We start from the raw sequence: 14786 nt of genomic DNA on the forward strand, positions 1-14786 counted from the left end.
TTCTTCTCTGCATGATGGAGCTTTAACCTGCATTTGTGGGTTTCAGGGTGAACTGTGTCCACAGACAGTGGTTTCTGGAAGTCTTCCTGAGTCCATGCAGTGGTTTCCAGTAGAGAATCATGTCTGCTTTTAATGCAGAACATCACAAGCATCCAGCCTTGCTCCTTTTATATGTGTTTTATGTTTTTGATGTTCTATTGGGAGTAGAAGTTTTATTAAATGTGGAAATCATTTATTCTGTTTTCATATTTAACAGACAAGACTTTTTAAGAATTGAGGAAGTGTCTGCTGAGATAAGTTCACACCTACATATATTTAATTTACAGCTAATTTTTTATTATTTCCCCAAAATGTCCTGTAACATCCTCCTACATGTCCACGTTTCGCTGTGCTGCTGATTCCACATCCATCCTGCTCCACCCGGCTGTTCGTCCATGTAGAAGACACCAGCTGGGATCATTAAAGGAGAGAAATAACTCACCAAACACTTAACTATAAAACATTTTCAGAGCGGCCAGGAGCTTTCATTTTTCCTTCTGATTGGCTAACAAGGCTTCAGAGGCGGAGCTCCATCTTTTACCACATCCAGCTGAGTTTGTCTACTACAGCAGATTATCTGCTGCCCCCTGCTGGCCGCCTGAAGCTACACCTGCATCATGTTGTTTTATTTCTGCAGCACGTTCGGAGGAAACCACACAAGACGAGGCTCAAACCGTTTATTATCCCTCTGTAACCATGGTAACCACAGATGCCATCAGGGTGGGAGGTGGGGTCACAGTTCTACAATAAGACTTAATACCCGCTGACATCTCAATGATGTCGCAACTAAACTTATTTTACATTCTTTTCCTTACAAAAAGAAGTTAAATAGTGTGTGTGTGTGTGTTAGTGTGAGAGAGAGAGACATGGTCAGTTCCTGTTTTAACACTGATGATGTCACTGAGCTTCATCCAACCGTGTTTGATCATTTTAAAGGAGCAGTCCACCATTTCCTGGAAACACCAGACTGCTCCTTTAAACCAGAGTCCAGGCGTGCTCAGTGTGTGCGTGCACGCGTGCATGTGTGCACGTTAGCGGTCCAGGACGTAGGTCTTGTAGAGGCGGTTCATCTGTTCCAGGAAGATGAAGGTGAGGACGGTGTGTGGTCCGAGGCGAGCGTAGTACGGCGTGAAGCCTTTCCAGAGAGAGAAGAAGCCCTCGTTCCGAATCACACGCACCAGCACCTCCTGTTACAGGTAAACAACCCGTTAGACACAAACAACGAGGTAAACGACCCGTTAGACACAAACAACGAGGTAAACGACCCGTTAGACACAAACAACGAGGTAAACGACCCGTTAGACACAAACAACGAGGTAAACGACCCGTTAGACACAAACAACGAGGTAAACGACCCGTTAGACACAAACAACGAGGTAAACGACCCGTTAGACACAAACAACGAGGTAAACGACCCGTTAGATACAAACAAACAGGTAAACGACCCGTTAGACACAAACAAACAGGTAAACAACCCGTTAGACACAAACAACGAGGTAAACGACCCGTTAGACACAAACAACGAGGTAAACGACCCGTTAGACACAAACAACGAGGTAAACGACCCGTTAGACACAAACAACGAGGTAAACGACCCGTTAGACACAAACAACGAGGTAAACGACCCGTTAGATACAAACAAACAGGTAAACAACCCGTTAGACACAAACAGGTAAACAACCCGTTAGACACAAACAACGAGGTAAACAACCCGTTAGACACAAACAACGAGGTAAACAACCCGTTAGATACAAACAGAGAGGTAAACAACCCGTTAGACACAAACAGAGAGGTAAACAACCCGTTAGACACAAACAGAGAGGTAAACAACCCGTTAGACACAAACAACGAGGTAAACGACCCGTTAGACACAAACAACGAGGTAAACGACCCGTTAGACACAAACAACGAGGTAAACGACCCGTTAGACACAAACAACGAGGTAAACGACCCGTTAGACACAAACAACGAGGTAAACGACCCGTTAGACACAAACAACGAGGTAAACGACCCGTTAGACACAAACAACGAGGTAAACGACCCGTTAGATACAAACAAACAGGTAAACAACCCGTTAGACACAAACAAACAGGTAAACAACCCGTTAGACACAAACAACGAGGTAAACGACCCGTTAGACACAAACAACGAGGTAAACGACCCGTTAGACACAAACAACGAGGTAAACGACCCGTTAGACACAAACAACGAGGTAAACGACCCGTTAGACACAAACAACGAGGTAAACGACCCGTTAGATACAAACAAACAGGTAAACAACTCGTTAGACACAAACAGGTAAACAACCCGTTAGACACAAACAACGAGGTAAACAACCCGTTAGACACAAACAACGAGGTAAACAACCCGTTAGATACAAACAGAGAGGTAAACAACCCGTTAGACACAAACAGAGAGGTAAACAACCCGTTAGACACAAACAGAGAGGTAAACAACCCGTTAGACACAAACAGAGAGGTAAACAACCCGTTAGACACAAACAACGAGGTAAACGACCCGTTAGATACAAACAACGAGGTAAACGACCCGTTAGACACAAACAGAGAGGTAAACAACCCGTTAGACACAAACAAAGAGGTAAACAACCCGTTAGACACAAACAAAGAGGTAAACAACCCGTTAGACACAAACAAAGAGGTAAACAACCCGTTAGACACAAACAAAGAGGTAAACAACCCGTTAGACACAAACAACGAGGTAAACAACCCGTTAGACACAAACAACGAGGTAAACAACCCGTTAGACACAAACAACGAGGTAAACAACCCGTTAGATACAAACAACGAGGTAAACGACCCGTTAGACACAAACAACGAGGTAAACGACCCGTTAGACACAAACAACGAGGTAAACGACCCGTTAGACACAAACAACGAGGTAAACGACCCGTTAGACACAAACAACGAGGTAAACGACCCGTTAGACACAAACAACGAGGTAAATGACCCGTTAGACACAAACAACAAGGTAAACGACCCGTTAGACACAAACGAGGTAAAAGACCCGTTAGACACAAACAACGAGGTAAAAGACCCGTTAGACACAAACAACGAGGTAAAAGACCCGTTAGACAAAAACAAACAGGTAAACAACCCGTTAGACACAAACAAAGAGGTAAACAACCCGTTAGACACAAACAACGAGGTAAACAACCCGCCAGACACAAACAACGAGGTAAACAACCCTCCAGACACAAACAACGAGGTAAACAACCCGCCAGACACAAACAAACAGGTAAACAACCCGCCAGACACAAACAAACAGGTAAACAACCCGTTAGACACAAACAACGAGGTAAACAACCCGTTAGACACAAACAACGAGGTAAACAACCCGTTAGACACAAACAACGAGGTAAACAACCCGTTAGACGCAAACGAGGTAAACAACCCGTTAGACGCAAACGAGGTAAACAACCCGTTAGACGCAAACAACGAGGTAAACAACCCGCCAGACACAAACAAACAGGTAAACAACCCGTTAGACACAAACAAACAGGTAAACAACCCGTTAGACACAAACAACGAGGTAAAAAACCCGTTAGACACAAACAAAGAGGTAAACAACCCGTTAGACACAAACAACGAGGTAAAGAACCCGTTAGACACAAACAAAGAGGTAAACAACCCGTTAGACACAAACAAACAGGTAAACAACCCGTTAGACACAAACAAACAGGTAAACAACCCGTTAGACACAAACAAATCCGCCCTGCAGTCAGCTGACCAATCAGCTGACCACATCCGTCCTGCAGTCAGCTGACCGATCAGCTGACCACATTCTCCCTGCTGTCAGCTGACCGATCAGCTGACCACATTCTCCCTGCAGTCAGCTGACCGATCAGTCGCTAGCGTCTATCCCATCTGTTTCTGGGGTAAAACCAGGACCTGGAAGCATCATGTTTCACAGATCCTCCATCAGACTCACCAAACCGTTCTTGTACTCCGGCTTGCCGTCAATCATCCTCATGTTCTGGATCCTGAAACAGCCCACAGGAAGTCCTCCGTTACTTGTAGCAGAAGACTCTGCATCGTGCTCTCTGAACTTTACATAAACTAAAAACTAGACCAGAACAGTCTCGTCTGGACCCGGCCGCTTATTGCTGCCTGTCATGTTTGCGATGTGGCGAAGATGGCCGACTCACCTCGTCTTCACGATGTCGACGGGCATCGACGCTGCCGTGGTAACCAGACCGCTGATCATACTGGCGCAGAAGTGACACAGAATATCGTCCCTGAAATACCCTGAAAACAGACACAAGCGTGATCCACCACAGTCCAGCTGTGTTGAGTTAAGGGCCTGGTTCGGTTCTGGTGCATACCTGAGTCCAGCAGCGCCTGTTTGGACTGAGAGTAGGACGCCAGCTGGGCGGCGTTCACCACCACCGCTCGCGCCATGGTGGGAACACACCCCTAAAGAAACACACACAGATCAGTTCTTCATCTGACCCGGTCAGTACAGAGAGGGTCGGTAGATTCTGCTCAGACAGATGATGACGATGAAGACTGACCCTCCACAGAGTGGTGACTCCTTCCTCTTTGGTGATTCGAGCCAGAGCGTTGAAGACGTTGGTGTATCCTCTCCTGTGGTCAGGAGGCAGACTGTGGGACACAGAAGCTGGTCTGAGGTCAGCTGTAAACTCACACAGGTGACAGAAACACAACCAGCCAATCAGAGCGCTCGTCTCACCGGCCGTCTGCCGTCATCCTGATCAGGGCCACCTCTGCTGGCGTCCCCACAAACGCTCCTGTGGCGCCGGCTGTCATACCTATCAGGGCCTGGGGGGGGGGATGCAGAGCAAGAGCTAAACACACATCCTCGTACTGACTGCGTAGTGAGTACCGGCTAAAAGACGTACAAAGTGGGGACCGGCGTTTCTGCCCCTCTAAGGAACAAATAAATTGTCATTCTGGACACTAGACGGTAAAAACATACGATACACTGTCTGAAATTTAGTGTAACAAACGAGGACCAGATGTTTCTCTGAAGCAGACTAACATGTATACCTTATCTGGATTACTTGGCAAATAATAACGCCCAAATTTACCATAAACACCAGTGATGTTTCAGAAAGAAGAAAACCCAAAGCTTGAATATACCAGAGTATTCACTTCCATCTGTCTTTTTCTGAGCAACTGGTACCTTCATGGTTTATGTCAAACAAAGGCGGAGTCAAAGGAGAACATGTTAGCAGCGTTTTTAGAGCTGGAATCAAACTTTTCACCACAAACAGCAACAGTAAGACCTGGTTTCTGGTTCTGGCTGCTAGCTCCAGAGTTTCTGTCCCACCGTGGTGAGACAGATGTCTCTGGAACCAGTCTCTGCTTTCATGGTTTATGTGGAGAAATTAGCAGAAGCTCTGGAGTGGACAGAGCTGATCTGGTTTTCTACATTCCTGTCTAACTGCTGGGGGTTGAACTGTGTTTGGTTTGGATGCCGATGTTTGGTGGAACCTTTTAGCTGAGTTTTTCCTGTCATGTTTCTATGCTAACATGTTAGCATTACTGCTTCCTGCTAGTCATGTTTCTATGCTACATGTTAGCATTGTTGCTTCCTGCTAGTCATGTTTCTATGCTACATGTTAGCATTGCTGCTTCCTGCTAGTCATGTTTCTATGCTACATGTTAGCATTGCTGCTTCCTGCTAGTCATGTTTCTATGCTACATGTTAGCGTTGCTGCTTCCTGCTAGTCATGTTTCTATGCTACATGTTAGCGTTGCTGCTTCCTGCTAGTCATGTTTCTATGCTACATGTTAGCATTGCTGCTTCCTGCTAGTCATGTTTCTATGCTACATGTTAGCATTGCTGCTTCCTGCTAGTCATGTTTCTATGCTACATGTTAGCATTGCTGCTTCCTGCTAGTCATGTTTCTATGCTACATGTTAGCGTTGCTGCTTCCTGCTAGTCATGTTTCTATGCTACATGTTAGCGTTGCTGCTTCCTGCTAGTCATGTTGCTATGCTACATGTTAGCGTTGCTGCTTCCTGCTAGTCATGTTTCTATGCTACATGTTAGCGTTGCTGCTTCCTGCTAGTCATGTTGCTATGCTACATGTTAGCGTTGCTGCTTCCTGCTAGTCATGTTTCTATGCTACATGTTAGCGTTGCTGCTTCCTGCTAGTCATGTTTCTATGCTACATGTTAGCATTGCTGCTTCCTGCTAGTCATGTTTCTATGCTACATGTTAGCATTGCTGCTTCCTGCTAGTCATGTTTCTATGCTACATGTTAGCATTGCTGCTTCCTGCTAGTCATGTTTCTATGCTACATGTTAGCATTGCTGCTTCCTGCTAGTCATGTTTCTATGCTACATGTTAGCGTTGCTGCTTCCTGCTAGTCATGTTGCTATGCTACATGTTAGCATTGCTGCTTCCTGCTAGTCATGTTTCTATGCTACATGTTAGCATTGCTGCTTCCTGCTAGTCATGTTGCTATGTTACATGTTAGCATTGCTGCTTCCTGCTAGTCATGTTGCTATGCTACATGTTAGCATTGCTGTTTCCTGCTAGTCATGTTTCTATGCTACATGTTAGCATTGCTGCTTCCTGCTAGTCATGTTTCTATGCTACATGTTAGCATTGCTGCTTCCTGCTAGTCATGTTTCTATGCTACATGTTAGCATTGCTGCTTCCTGCTAGTCATGTTGCTATGCTACATGTTAGCATTGCTGCTTCCTGCTAGTCATGTTTCTATGCTACATGTTAGCATTGCTGCTTCCTGCTAGTCATGTTTCTATGCTACATGTTAGCATTGCTGCTTCCTGCTAGTCATGTTGCTATGCTACATGTTAGCATTGCTGCTTCCTGCTAGTCATGTTTCTATGCTACATGTTAGCATTGCTGCTTCCTTCTAGTCATGTTTCTATGCTACATGTTAGCATTGCTGCTTCCTTCTAGTCATGTTTCTATGCTACATGTTAGCATTGCTGCTTCCTGGTGTGTACAAAGATCGTTCATGATGCACTGACTTCCCTCAGTCAGGAAGAGGTTTAATTTAGTAATAAATTAAAAATCCAGACTTTTAAAATAATTCTTCCAAGAACAAAGTGCAGAAATCTGATTTAATTAATGAATTAAACGAGGATCAGTAAAAAAGACCTGGGTAAAAAACTTGGTCCTGGTGCAGCAGGGGCAGGAACACACACGGTGGTGAAGCTAACTTGCCTTGAGGAAGAAGTTGGGCGGCCGGCCGTCCTCTCCGGTCATCTTCTCAAACAGGATGGTGTAGATTCCCAGACGGGTGGTGGTGTAGGTGGCCTGTCGCAGCAGACCTGCAGATAGACTGACACATACACGCTTTAATGAAGTACGGTGCAGCAGAGGGACAAAATTCACACTGCATCTCCTGCTACCAGTACTAGCCTTACCACCCAGCCTCCAGGGCGACCTCACCTGGATGGGCTGGTTCCTCTTTAATTCTTTCATAATGGTTTACATATATATCCTACAACAACAATAACATGTGTGATACTACGGGTAAAAACCCAAACTTTACGGTGTAATACGGTTTATTAGGAGGCAGCAGGTGGTGTGACTGATTCATGGCAGCAGTGGCTCCAGCCTCCACCTGCTACAGCTGACTGGGACGCTGTATTTTGGGACCAGGTGGTGTTTTTATGTCCTGACCACCAGATGTAATGATAGCGGGTGTTTGTGTGACTCTGAGGTGGCGTACCCGGTGTAGATGCCTCCAACTCCCTCGTTCTTCAGGATGGAGAAGAGAGCGTGGAAGCTGGTTTTGTACTCGCGGGCCTTGGTCCCCTGACCGCTCAGCTGCATCCTGTTCTTCACCAGGTCCAGCGGCTGCACGAACACCGTGGCCCCCATCCTGCAAACACACACCACCAGTTCATCTCCGTTTTCCTTCTCCAGCGGTCGACCATGAAAGCAGCGAGCTGATACGTTATCAGGCGTAGAGACACAAGCAGCTCAGAGTCCAGCCGCCACTCCTCGCCGTCACCGAGGTGTCGACACAAGCCTGGATCCAGAAAGGCTGCATGGTCCAGGACCGAGCCGCTTGTGGTCTGGTTTTAACCGAAATCTTAAAGTGGGTTATTTTACATGCACATCAGGTTAAATCATCTCACAGACTGTTTCAGGTTGATTCGTTCAGCCAGTTTTAGCTGTAAAAGCCGGTTCAGACCTCCAGCACCAAGTCCTGAATGAAGGAAACATACTTAGATCCCCTGAAACAAGATTTCAGACAAGAGAGGAATGTCTTAGAAAGTAGAAACAGGCTCATCCAGCTGCTTTATTCAGTGAAAACAACCTGGCCGGGTTTCTGTCTCAAAACACCCGAAAACTGTGTGAAACAAAGGAAACCTGCTCTAAACCAGGTGGGACGGTGGAACCGGTCCCTCCTGAAGGCCAGCATGCTGGAGCTTTGACATCTGAGCTGGGGGCAGTTTCTGTCTGAAAGACAGAGCAGACTCCGTCTTCTGGGACGGCCTGGATGTCACCATTAAAGATTAAACTGATGGTTATCACCAGAGAAATAATAATTATTCTGCTTTGATTCATTTCACATCAGTGAAGCCACATTAAGCCTTCTTCTAGGTCTTTAGATTCCCTGGTCAGACTGGGACCCACACAGAGCAGATAACCTACAGCAGGCCTACTCAATTCAGCCCTACGAGGGCCGCAATCCAGCAGGTTTTCCATGTATCCCTGTTTCCCAGACACGCTGAAAACCAACATGGCTGCAGCCGAAGCAGTATCTGACCAATCAGACATCTCCAGAGATCTGATTGGTTCAGCAGGCAGAGCCATCACCTGCCTTCACAATGACCTCAGCAATGAACCAGGTGTTTTCCAGCATCAGTTGCCATGGTGACCTGCCTCATGATGCTGAAAACTCTGGAGATTTAAGGGTTAAACAAGTCTTTCTTTCATGAAAGACTCCAAGCGTAGAGGCATTTTAAAAGTAAATAAATCAGTGATGGGTGACAGACAGAATATTGATCCTCTCCACTCAACTGGCTCATCTCCAAACAGCTGAGGAGAAAGTTGATGGTTCCATCACACTTAACACACATGGCTGAACTAATTAACCTCTGTCCTGTCTGAGGCGTTAAGGAAGATCTAATCCCACTTCCTTCCGGTCTTTCCATTGAAACTTCTTGTGATCTGACAGAATACAGAAAACCCTGCTCTAAACAAAGCTAGCGAACAGGCTGACTGGGGTCCTGAATGCTACACAACACCGGTGTGTTATGACAGAGAGTTTCTGTTCATACTGGTGACCCTGAACTCTTTATGTGTAAACCACGTTAAAAGGGGGCGATTAGTTATTTAGCTAGCTGCCTTCATGTGGGTGTCAAAGAAGACACGTACCAGCGGAGGTCCTCATTTCACACCACACCATCCCTGCACCAATCCGGACAGCTAGCGTTAGCAGCTAACACGAACCGGTCCGTGCAGCCTCGCGGGGCCGCTCAACTCACGAGTTTAATTACAAGACTGAAAACTGCTCTTTAATTACAGAGACTATTATCAGAATAACCCGGCGGGGTGTTCGCCCTTCTGTCGACCGCCTGACCCCTGACATTAGCAGGTTAGCATCACAGCCAACAGCAGCACCTACCCGGCCAAACCCCCGAACAGGAACTTGATGGCCTTCGGAGAGGTCTTGGGCTTTGCGTCCGCCATATTTTCCCCGGTTGGTCAGTGGCCGCAGAATCCCGCCTGCCTATGTGCTTCTGGACCAGACGGTCGCCCTGGTCTCTCACTGGTACAGCAGCGGCCGGGCAAGGTGACTCTCTGAAACGGGGACGTCCGGAGACACGAAGATCAGCGGACCAATCAGGAGGCGAGGGCGGCGAGCACGAAGATTAACGAACAAAGACGATTGTGTTGGTGCCTTCAATGTTCCGTTTCAGCTCAGGATTATCTGAGTTTCAACATATCAGGTGCTGATTAGTACATTAAAAATTAAACCATTCATTGACACGTTGGTGTTCACTTATAAATATTCATCTCTGAATTAACTGTTACTTTAAAATTATATAAAGAAAAGGTTAGAATACAGATGGGATCTGAACGTTAAGTAGAGATAATTATTTCCGACAGCACCTAAAGCAACAGCGGCTTCAAAGGCAGCGGGGATGTAATAATCAAAAGACAATAAAAACAATTATGGAATTTAAATTTTAAGCGATCCAGTTAGTTTGGATAAAATTAACACCATGCGTGTCAACTTTACATTTTAATGTATAAACCATTACAAGGTAGAGTTAGAATTAAGTTCACGTAAAAGAAAAGTATTTAAATAGGAAACTGGAAAGTTTGATTGCAGAGCTATAAAATATAAATCTGGTAGAACACCGTAGCAAAATTAGTTTAAGAAAGACGATGTAAAATTTAGGTTTACAGAAACTTTTTAACTAAAGTTTTCTTACTAAGTAAAAACTATTGACCAAATTTGATATTATACAATAATTTAATTACTAATTTAATCATGTGAATAAATAATAAATAAGTAAAAATTATCAAAGATATTTACTACACAAGTGTATGAAGTATAAAAGACTGACAGGAACTCTATCCAATAGAAGGGTCTGGTTAGTCTTCTTCAAAGCTTATTGGCTGATATCCATTGAAAGGCGGGGCTTATCAGAAGAAGCCGCTAGCCGTGAAGGAGGCGAAACCTTGCGGTGAGTAGAGACCCACAGGACCGTTTCTACTGGAATAAACTGCAGTAAAACCCGGTGTGGTGACAGCTTACAGTCCGGTGAAAGGTTACTGCAGCTACCGGAACTTCGTTCCTCATGTTTAGCTTGTTTTAGCGGTAATAAAACAGTGTGTCGGAGCAGCTAGCATCGGTTAGCATAACAGCTAACAGCTTCCTGTTTATCTGTTACCAGCTCACAGCTGTTTATGTTACATCCACTGATCTGTGATCACACCAGCTTACAGCAGCTCATTTCTCATGAGGACACTAAAGGGTTTCCAGTTGTTGCTATGATTAATGAATCAGCTGTTAATGCACTTTACAGAGGTTTTAAACTTATTTTTGTCTTTTTTCTGCAGCATGCTCCATGCAGTTTAAACTTCACGCCTTCCTGATTTAGATGGGCTCTTTCTTTAACTGTTTACTCTTACCTAATGCAACCCAATCCCTAGAAGGTTGGGACACTGTGTAAAATGGAAATACAATCAGGATATAATTTCCATGGATAATATAAATTCTATTCTGATATTTTAATCAGAATATAATTAAATATAAATCTATAAATCTCACGAAGTCATATTTTATTCCCAGTAGAAGATCAACAACATGTCAGAGGATGAAACTGAGACTAAATATGAGCTGGCAGCTGCTCGTCTGGAAAAAGTATTTCCAGGGTGAAGCCAGCGATTTAAACACAGAGTTTATTCTAACCTGCGGTGGTAGAAGGTATTAATTTATTAGGTTACAGCTGACCTACTGAAACCAGTTTAAGGAGAAAGTGACGTTTGAGACGGAAAAGTTTTTCTTTCTCCAGCAGCAGGAGGCGATACTGTGACATCACAGTTCAAGGCGTCCAATGACAGCGCTCGGATTATGGCTGTGGGTGGGGCGGCGCGATGAGACGGAGAGACAGCCATGATGCAGCGGGTGGGGGCGGGCCTGCAGGTGAGGCCGGCGTGGCGTCCCCGCTGCCCGTCTTCCTGTTCCCCTCAGAGCTGCTGTTCTACTCGGACCAGAGGAGCTCCCACCGCAGGGTCTTGACCCTCTACAACCCCTACTCCTTCAGGATCAGCTTCAAGAGTCAGTGTCTCCTCTCAGGCGGCAGGCGGCGCCCCCTGCTGGTCGCCCCCGTCTAACGGCCTCTGTCCTTCTCTGCAGTGTGGTGCACGGCTCCCTCTCTCTACAGGGTGGTGGAGGCTGAAGGCAGCGTGGCGGCAAAGTCCTGTGTCGACCTGTAAGTTCCAGGAGGCGGGGGGGTCTGGCCTTCAGCCGCTTTAACAGCTTCTCCTCCCCCAGGGTGGTCCGACACCTGGATGTCTCCCCTCAGAACTGGGGCCGCAGGGACCGCTTCCGCATGGAGGTGAGAGGAGGAGGTCAGCTGGGAGGACGGGAGATCTGGGCTGAGCTGAGAGGAGGAGGGGAAGAAGAGGAGGAGAAGAGGAGCGGAAGATCAGGAGGAGAGAGGCCGAGGAAGCTGACTCCTCTGCTGGTACCGACGCAGACACACCTGCAGCTGCCCACCTGTACAGGTGAGGACAGAAACCAGGGAGTGGTGGAGGGTGGAGGGTGGAGGATGGGGGGTGGAGGGGACATCCTGAAAGCAGCAGATGTGACGGCTGAAGTTAAACAGCCGACATCGATGAAGAACCTGATAAACCCGATAGTCTGGATAAAAACAGCTTTTTTCTTTTATCATTGGAGTGACTGTTTGTGCTGCCGTGATAAAAGTCTTACACCTACTCCACCCAAATTAACACCTGCTCCACCCAAAGTAAACACCTGCTCCACCCAAAGTAACACCTGCTCCACCCAAAGTAACACCTGCTCCACCCAAAGTAAACACCTGCTCCACCCAAATTAACACCTGCTCCACCCAAAGTAAACACCTGCTCCACCCAAAGTAAACACCTGCTCCACCCAAAGTAAACACCTACTCCACCCAAATTAACACCTGCTCCACCCAAAGTTAACACCTGCTCCACCCAAAGTAACACCTGCTCCACCCAAAGTGACACCTGCTCCACCCAAAGTAAACACCTGCTCCACCCAAAGTAACACCTGCTCCACCCAAAGTAAACACCTGCTCCACCCAAATTAACACCTGCCCCACCCAAAGTAACACCTGCTCCCCCCAAAGTAACACCTGCTCCACCCAAAGTAAACACCTGCTCCACCCAAATTAACACCTGCTCCACCCAAAGTAAACACCTGCTCCACCCAAATTAACACCTGCTCCACCCAAAGTAAACACCTGCTCCACCCAAAGTAAACACCTGCTCCACCCAAAGTAAACACCTGCTCCACCCAAAGTAAACACCTGCTCCACCCAAAGTAACACCTGCTCCACCCAAAGTAAACACCTGCTCCACCCAAATTAACACCTGCTCCACCCAAAGTAAACACCTGCTCCACCCAAAGTAAACACCTGCTCCACCCAAAGTAACACCTGCTCCACCCAAAGTAACACCTGCTCCACCCAAAGTAAACACCTGCTCCACCCAAAGTAACCACCTGCTCCACCCAAAGTAACACCTGCTCCACCCAAAGTAAACACCTGCTCCCCCCAAAGTAAACACCTGCTCCACCCAAAGTAACACCTGCTCCACCCAAAGTAAACACCTGCTCCACCCAAAGTAAACACCTGCTCCCCCCAAAGTAAACACCTGCTCCCCCCAAAGTAAACACCTGCTCCCCCCAAAGTAAACACCTGCTCCACCCAAAGTAACACCTGCTCCACCCAAAGTAACACCTGCTGGTATAACACGTCATTATCTGCTTGTTTTACTGGTTTTTCTTTTTTACATCAGCTGATCGTTTTAGTTGTAATATTTAGTTCAATATTTATTAAAATCTAGACCTAAATAAAGGTCTCATCTGTGCCCCCCTTTTCTGGTCAGTGCTCTTTGCCCCCCATCAGAACTTTTCTAGATCCGCCCCTGCGTAGCTGCAGTATAAACCCTGTTTACCACCAGCAGCTACCGTGGTCTGGCTCGGGGTCAGAGCAGGCCTCCGGACCAGACCGCGGTCCGGCTCAGGGTCAGAGCAGGCCTCCGGACCAGACCGCGGTCCGGCTGGGGGTCAGAGCAGACCTCTGGACCAGACCGCGGTCTCGTAGCTCTTCTACTGGGGTGGAGTCTAACTTGTAAGAGGCCGCCATCTTGGATCCATAGTGGTGTAGTTTACTGTTCACCTGGTTACTGTCGTCATTGTCTCACTGATTGGTTTGTGTGTGTGCGTGTGTGTGTGTGTGTGTGTGTGCAGCTGTGCACAGTGTGTCTCAGTGGGTGGTGTGTGTGCTGCTGGCTGTTCTGTGTGTCACAGTGTTGATGCTCCCCCTGAACAGCGACAGCAGCTCCGTGGTTCCACGATGTCTCCACGTGTCCACCAATCAGAAGCTGGTCTGCGCCTACACACTGGGTAACACACACACCTGTACCACACCTGCACCACACCTGTACCACACCTGTACCACACCTGCACCACCCGGCACCACACCTGCACCACACCTGCACCACACCTGTACCACACCTGTACCACACCTGCACCACCCGGTACCACACCTGTACCACACCTGCACCACACCTGCACCACACCTGTACCACACCTGTACCACCCGGTACGGGTCATCCCTGCATTACCTGCTCTCTGTCCTACCATAGTGGTGACCTGCTGCAGGCCAGGTCTGCCGCTGTGTAAGAGTCCACACCTAGAAACACTGACTGTCCACCTGTCCCTCAGGTCTTCTCACCATGGTGTTTCTACGCTGACATCAGTCACCATGGCAACCATGGAGCCAGGCTCGACCTCCAAAGTGGTGCGACGGCTGGACGACGTCAGAGGCTTCACCTGTGATGAAGTCACCTGATGAGCCATAAAAACTTTGTTAGCCCTGGACCCAGACCATCAGTTTGTTTGGGACTTTATCTGGACCAGTCCGGGGACTCCTGACTGGAGTAAAGACTCCATGATTATTGTGTGTGAAAAACTTTCAGGAAACCCTCCCACAGCGTGAGAAGACTTGACCAGTCTGAGAAAAATAAAGCTAACTGGAAAGATGTAC

The 14786-nt window shown here is 47.1% G+C and overlaps 2 protein-coding genes across 4 annotated transcripts; one reads left to right on the forward strand and one right to left on the reverse strand.

The window, feature by feature from the left end:
* Positions 1 to 702: 702 nt before the first annotated feature.
* slc25a11 (solute carrier family 25 member 11) lies at positions 703 to 9842 on the reverse strand. Its single transcript, XM_041986265.1, has 9 exons — positions 9641 to 9842; positions 7733 to 7885; positions 7222 to 7339; positions 4750 to 4838; positions 4571 to 4661; positions 4382 to 4472; positions 4205 to 4304; positions 3988 to 4039; positions 703 to 1226 (listed from the first exon to the last, which is right to left on the reverse strand). Exons 1-9 carry the CDS (start codon positions 9703 to 9705, stop codon positions 1071 to 1073), a joined length of 915 nt encoding a protein of 304 aa, XP_041842199.1. The 5' UTR covers positions 9706 to 9842; the 3' UTR covers positions 703 to 1070.
* A 760-nt stretch (positions 9843 to 10602) lies between these two features.
* On the forward strand, positions 10603 to 14783 carry LOC121640500 (motile sperm domain-containing protein 1-like). 3 transcript variants are annotated; one of them, XM_041986303.1, is made up of 7 exons: positions 10603 to 10709; positions 11541 to 11806; positions 11885 to 11960; positions 12023 to 12099; positions 12132 to 12255; positions 13988 to 14143; positions 14465 to 14783. In XM_041986303.1, exons 2-7 carry the CDS (start codon positions 11623 to 11625, stop codon positions 14589 to 14591), a joined length of 744 nt encoding a protein of 247 aa, XP_041842237.1. In that variant the 5' UTR covers positions 10603 to 10709; positions 11541 to 11622; the 3' UTR covers positions 14592 to 14783. The 3 variants fall into 3 exon arrangements, with proteins under 3 accessions (XP_041842237.1, XP_041842239.1, XP_041842238.1); XM_041986304.1 differs by having other exon boundaries at positions 10608 to 10709; positions 11544 to 11806; XM_041986305.1 differs by having other exon boundaries at positions 12023 to 12255.
* Positions 14784 to 14786: the final 3 nt, after the last annotated feature.

This window comes from Melanotaenia boesemani, chromosome 5, assembly GCF_017639745.1.
Source record: "Melanotaenia boesemani isolate fMelBoe1 chromosome 5, fMelBoe1.pri, whole genome shotgun sequence".
Classification (NCBI taxonomy): Eukaryota; Metazoa; Chordata; class Actinopteri; order Atheriniformes; family Melanotaeniidae; genus Melanotaenia; species Melanotaenia boesemani.

Bases quoted from the DNA above. Each gene is read 5' to 3' on its own strand.
- slc25a11 (XM_041986265.1), bottom strand. From the start codon at position 9,705: ATGGCGGACGCAAAGCCCAAGACCTCTCCGAAGGCCATCAAGTTCCTG. The intron at 7,886-9,640 runs GTAGGTGCTGCT...GTGTGTTTGCAG, and splicing joins CTGTTCGGGGGTTTGGCCGG to GATGGGGGCCACGGTGTTCG. The intron at 4,473-4,570 runs GTCAGTCTTCAT...GTGTTTCTTTAG, and splicing joins GAGTCACCACTCTGTGGAGG to GGGTGTGTTCCCACCATGGC.
- LOC121640500 (XM_041986303.1), top strand. From the start codon at position 11,623: ATGAGACGGAGAGACAGCCATGATGCAGCGGGTGGGGGCGGGCCTGCA. The intron at 11,807-11,884 runs GTCAGTGTCTCC...CCTTCTCTGCAG, and splicing joins CTTCAGGATCAGCTTCAAGA to TGTGGTGCACGGCTCCCTCT. The intron at 12,256-13,987 runs GTGAGGACAGAA...GTGTGTGTGCAG, and splicing joins GCAGCTGCCCACCTGTACAG to CTGTGCACAGTGTGTCTCAG.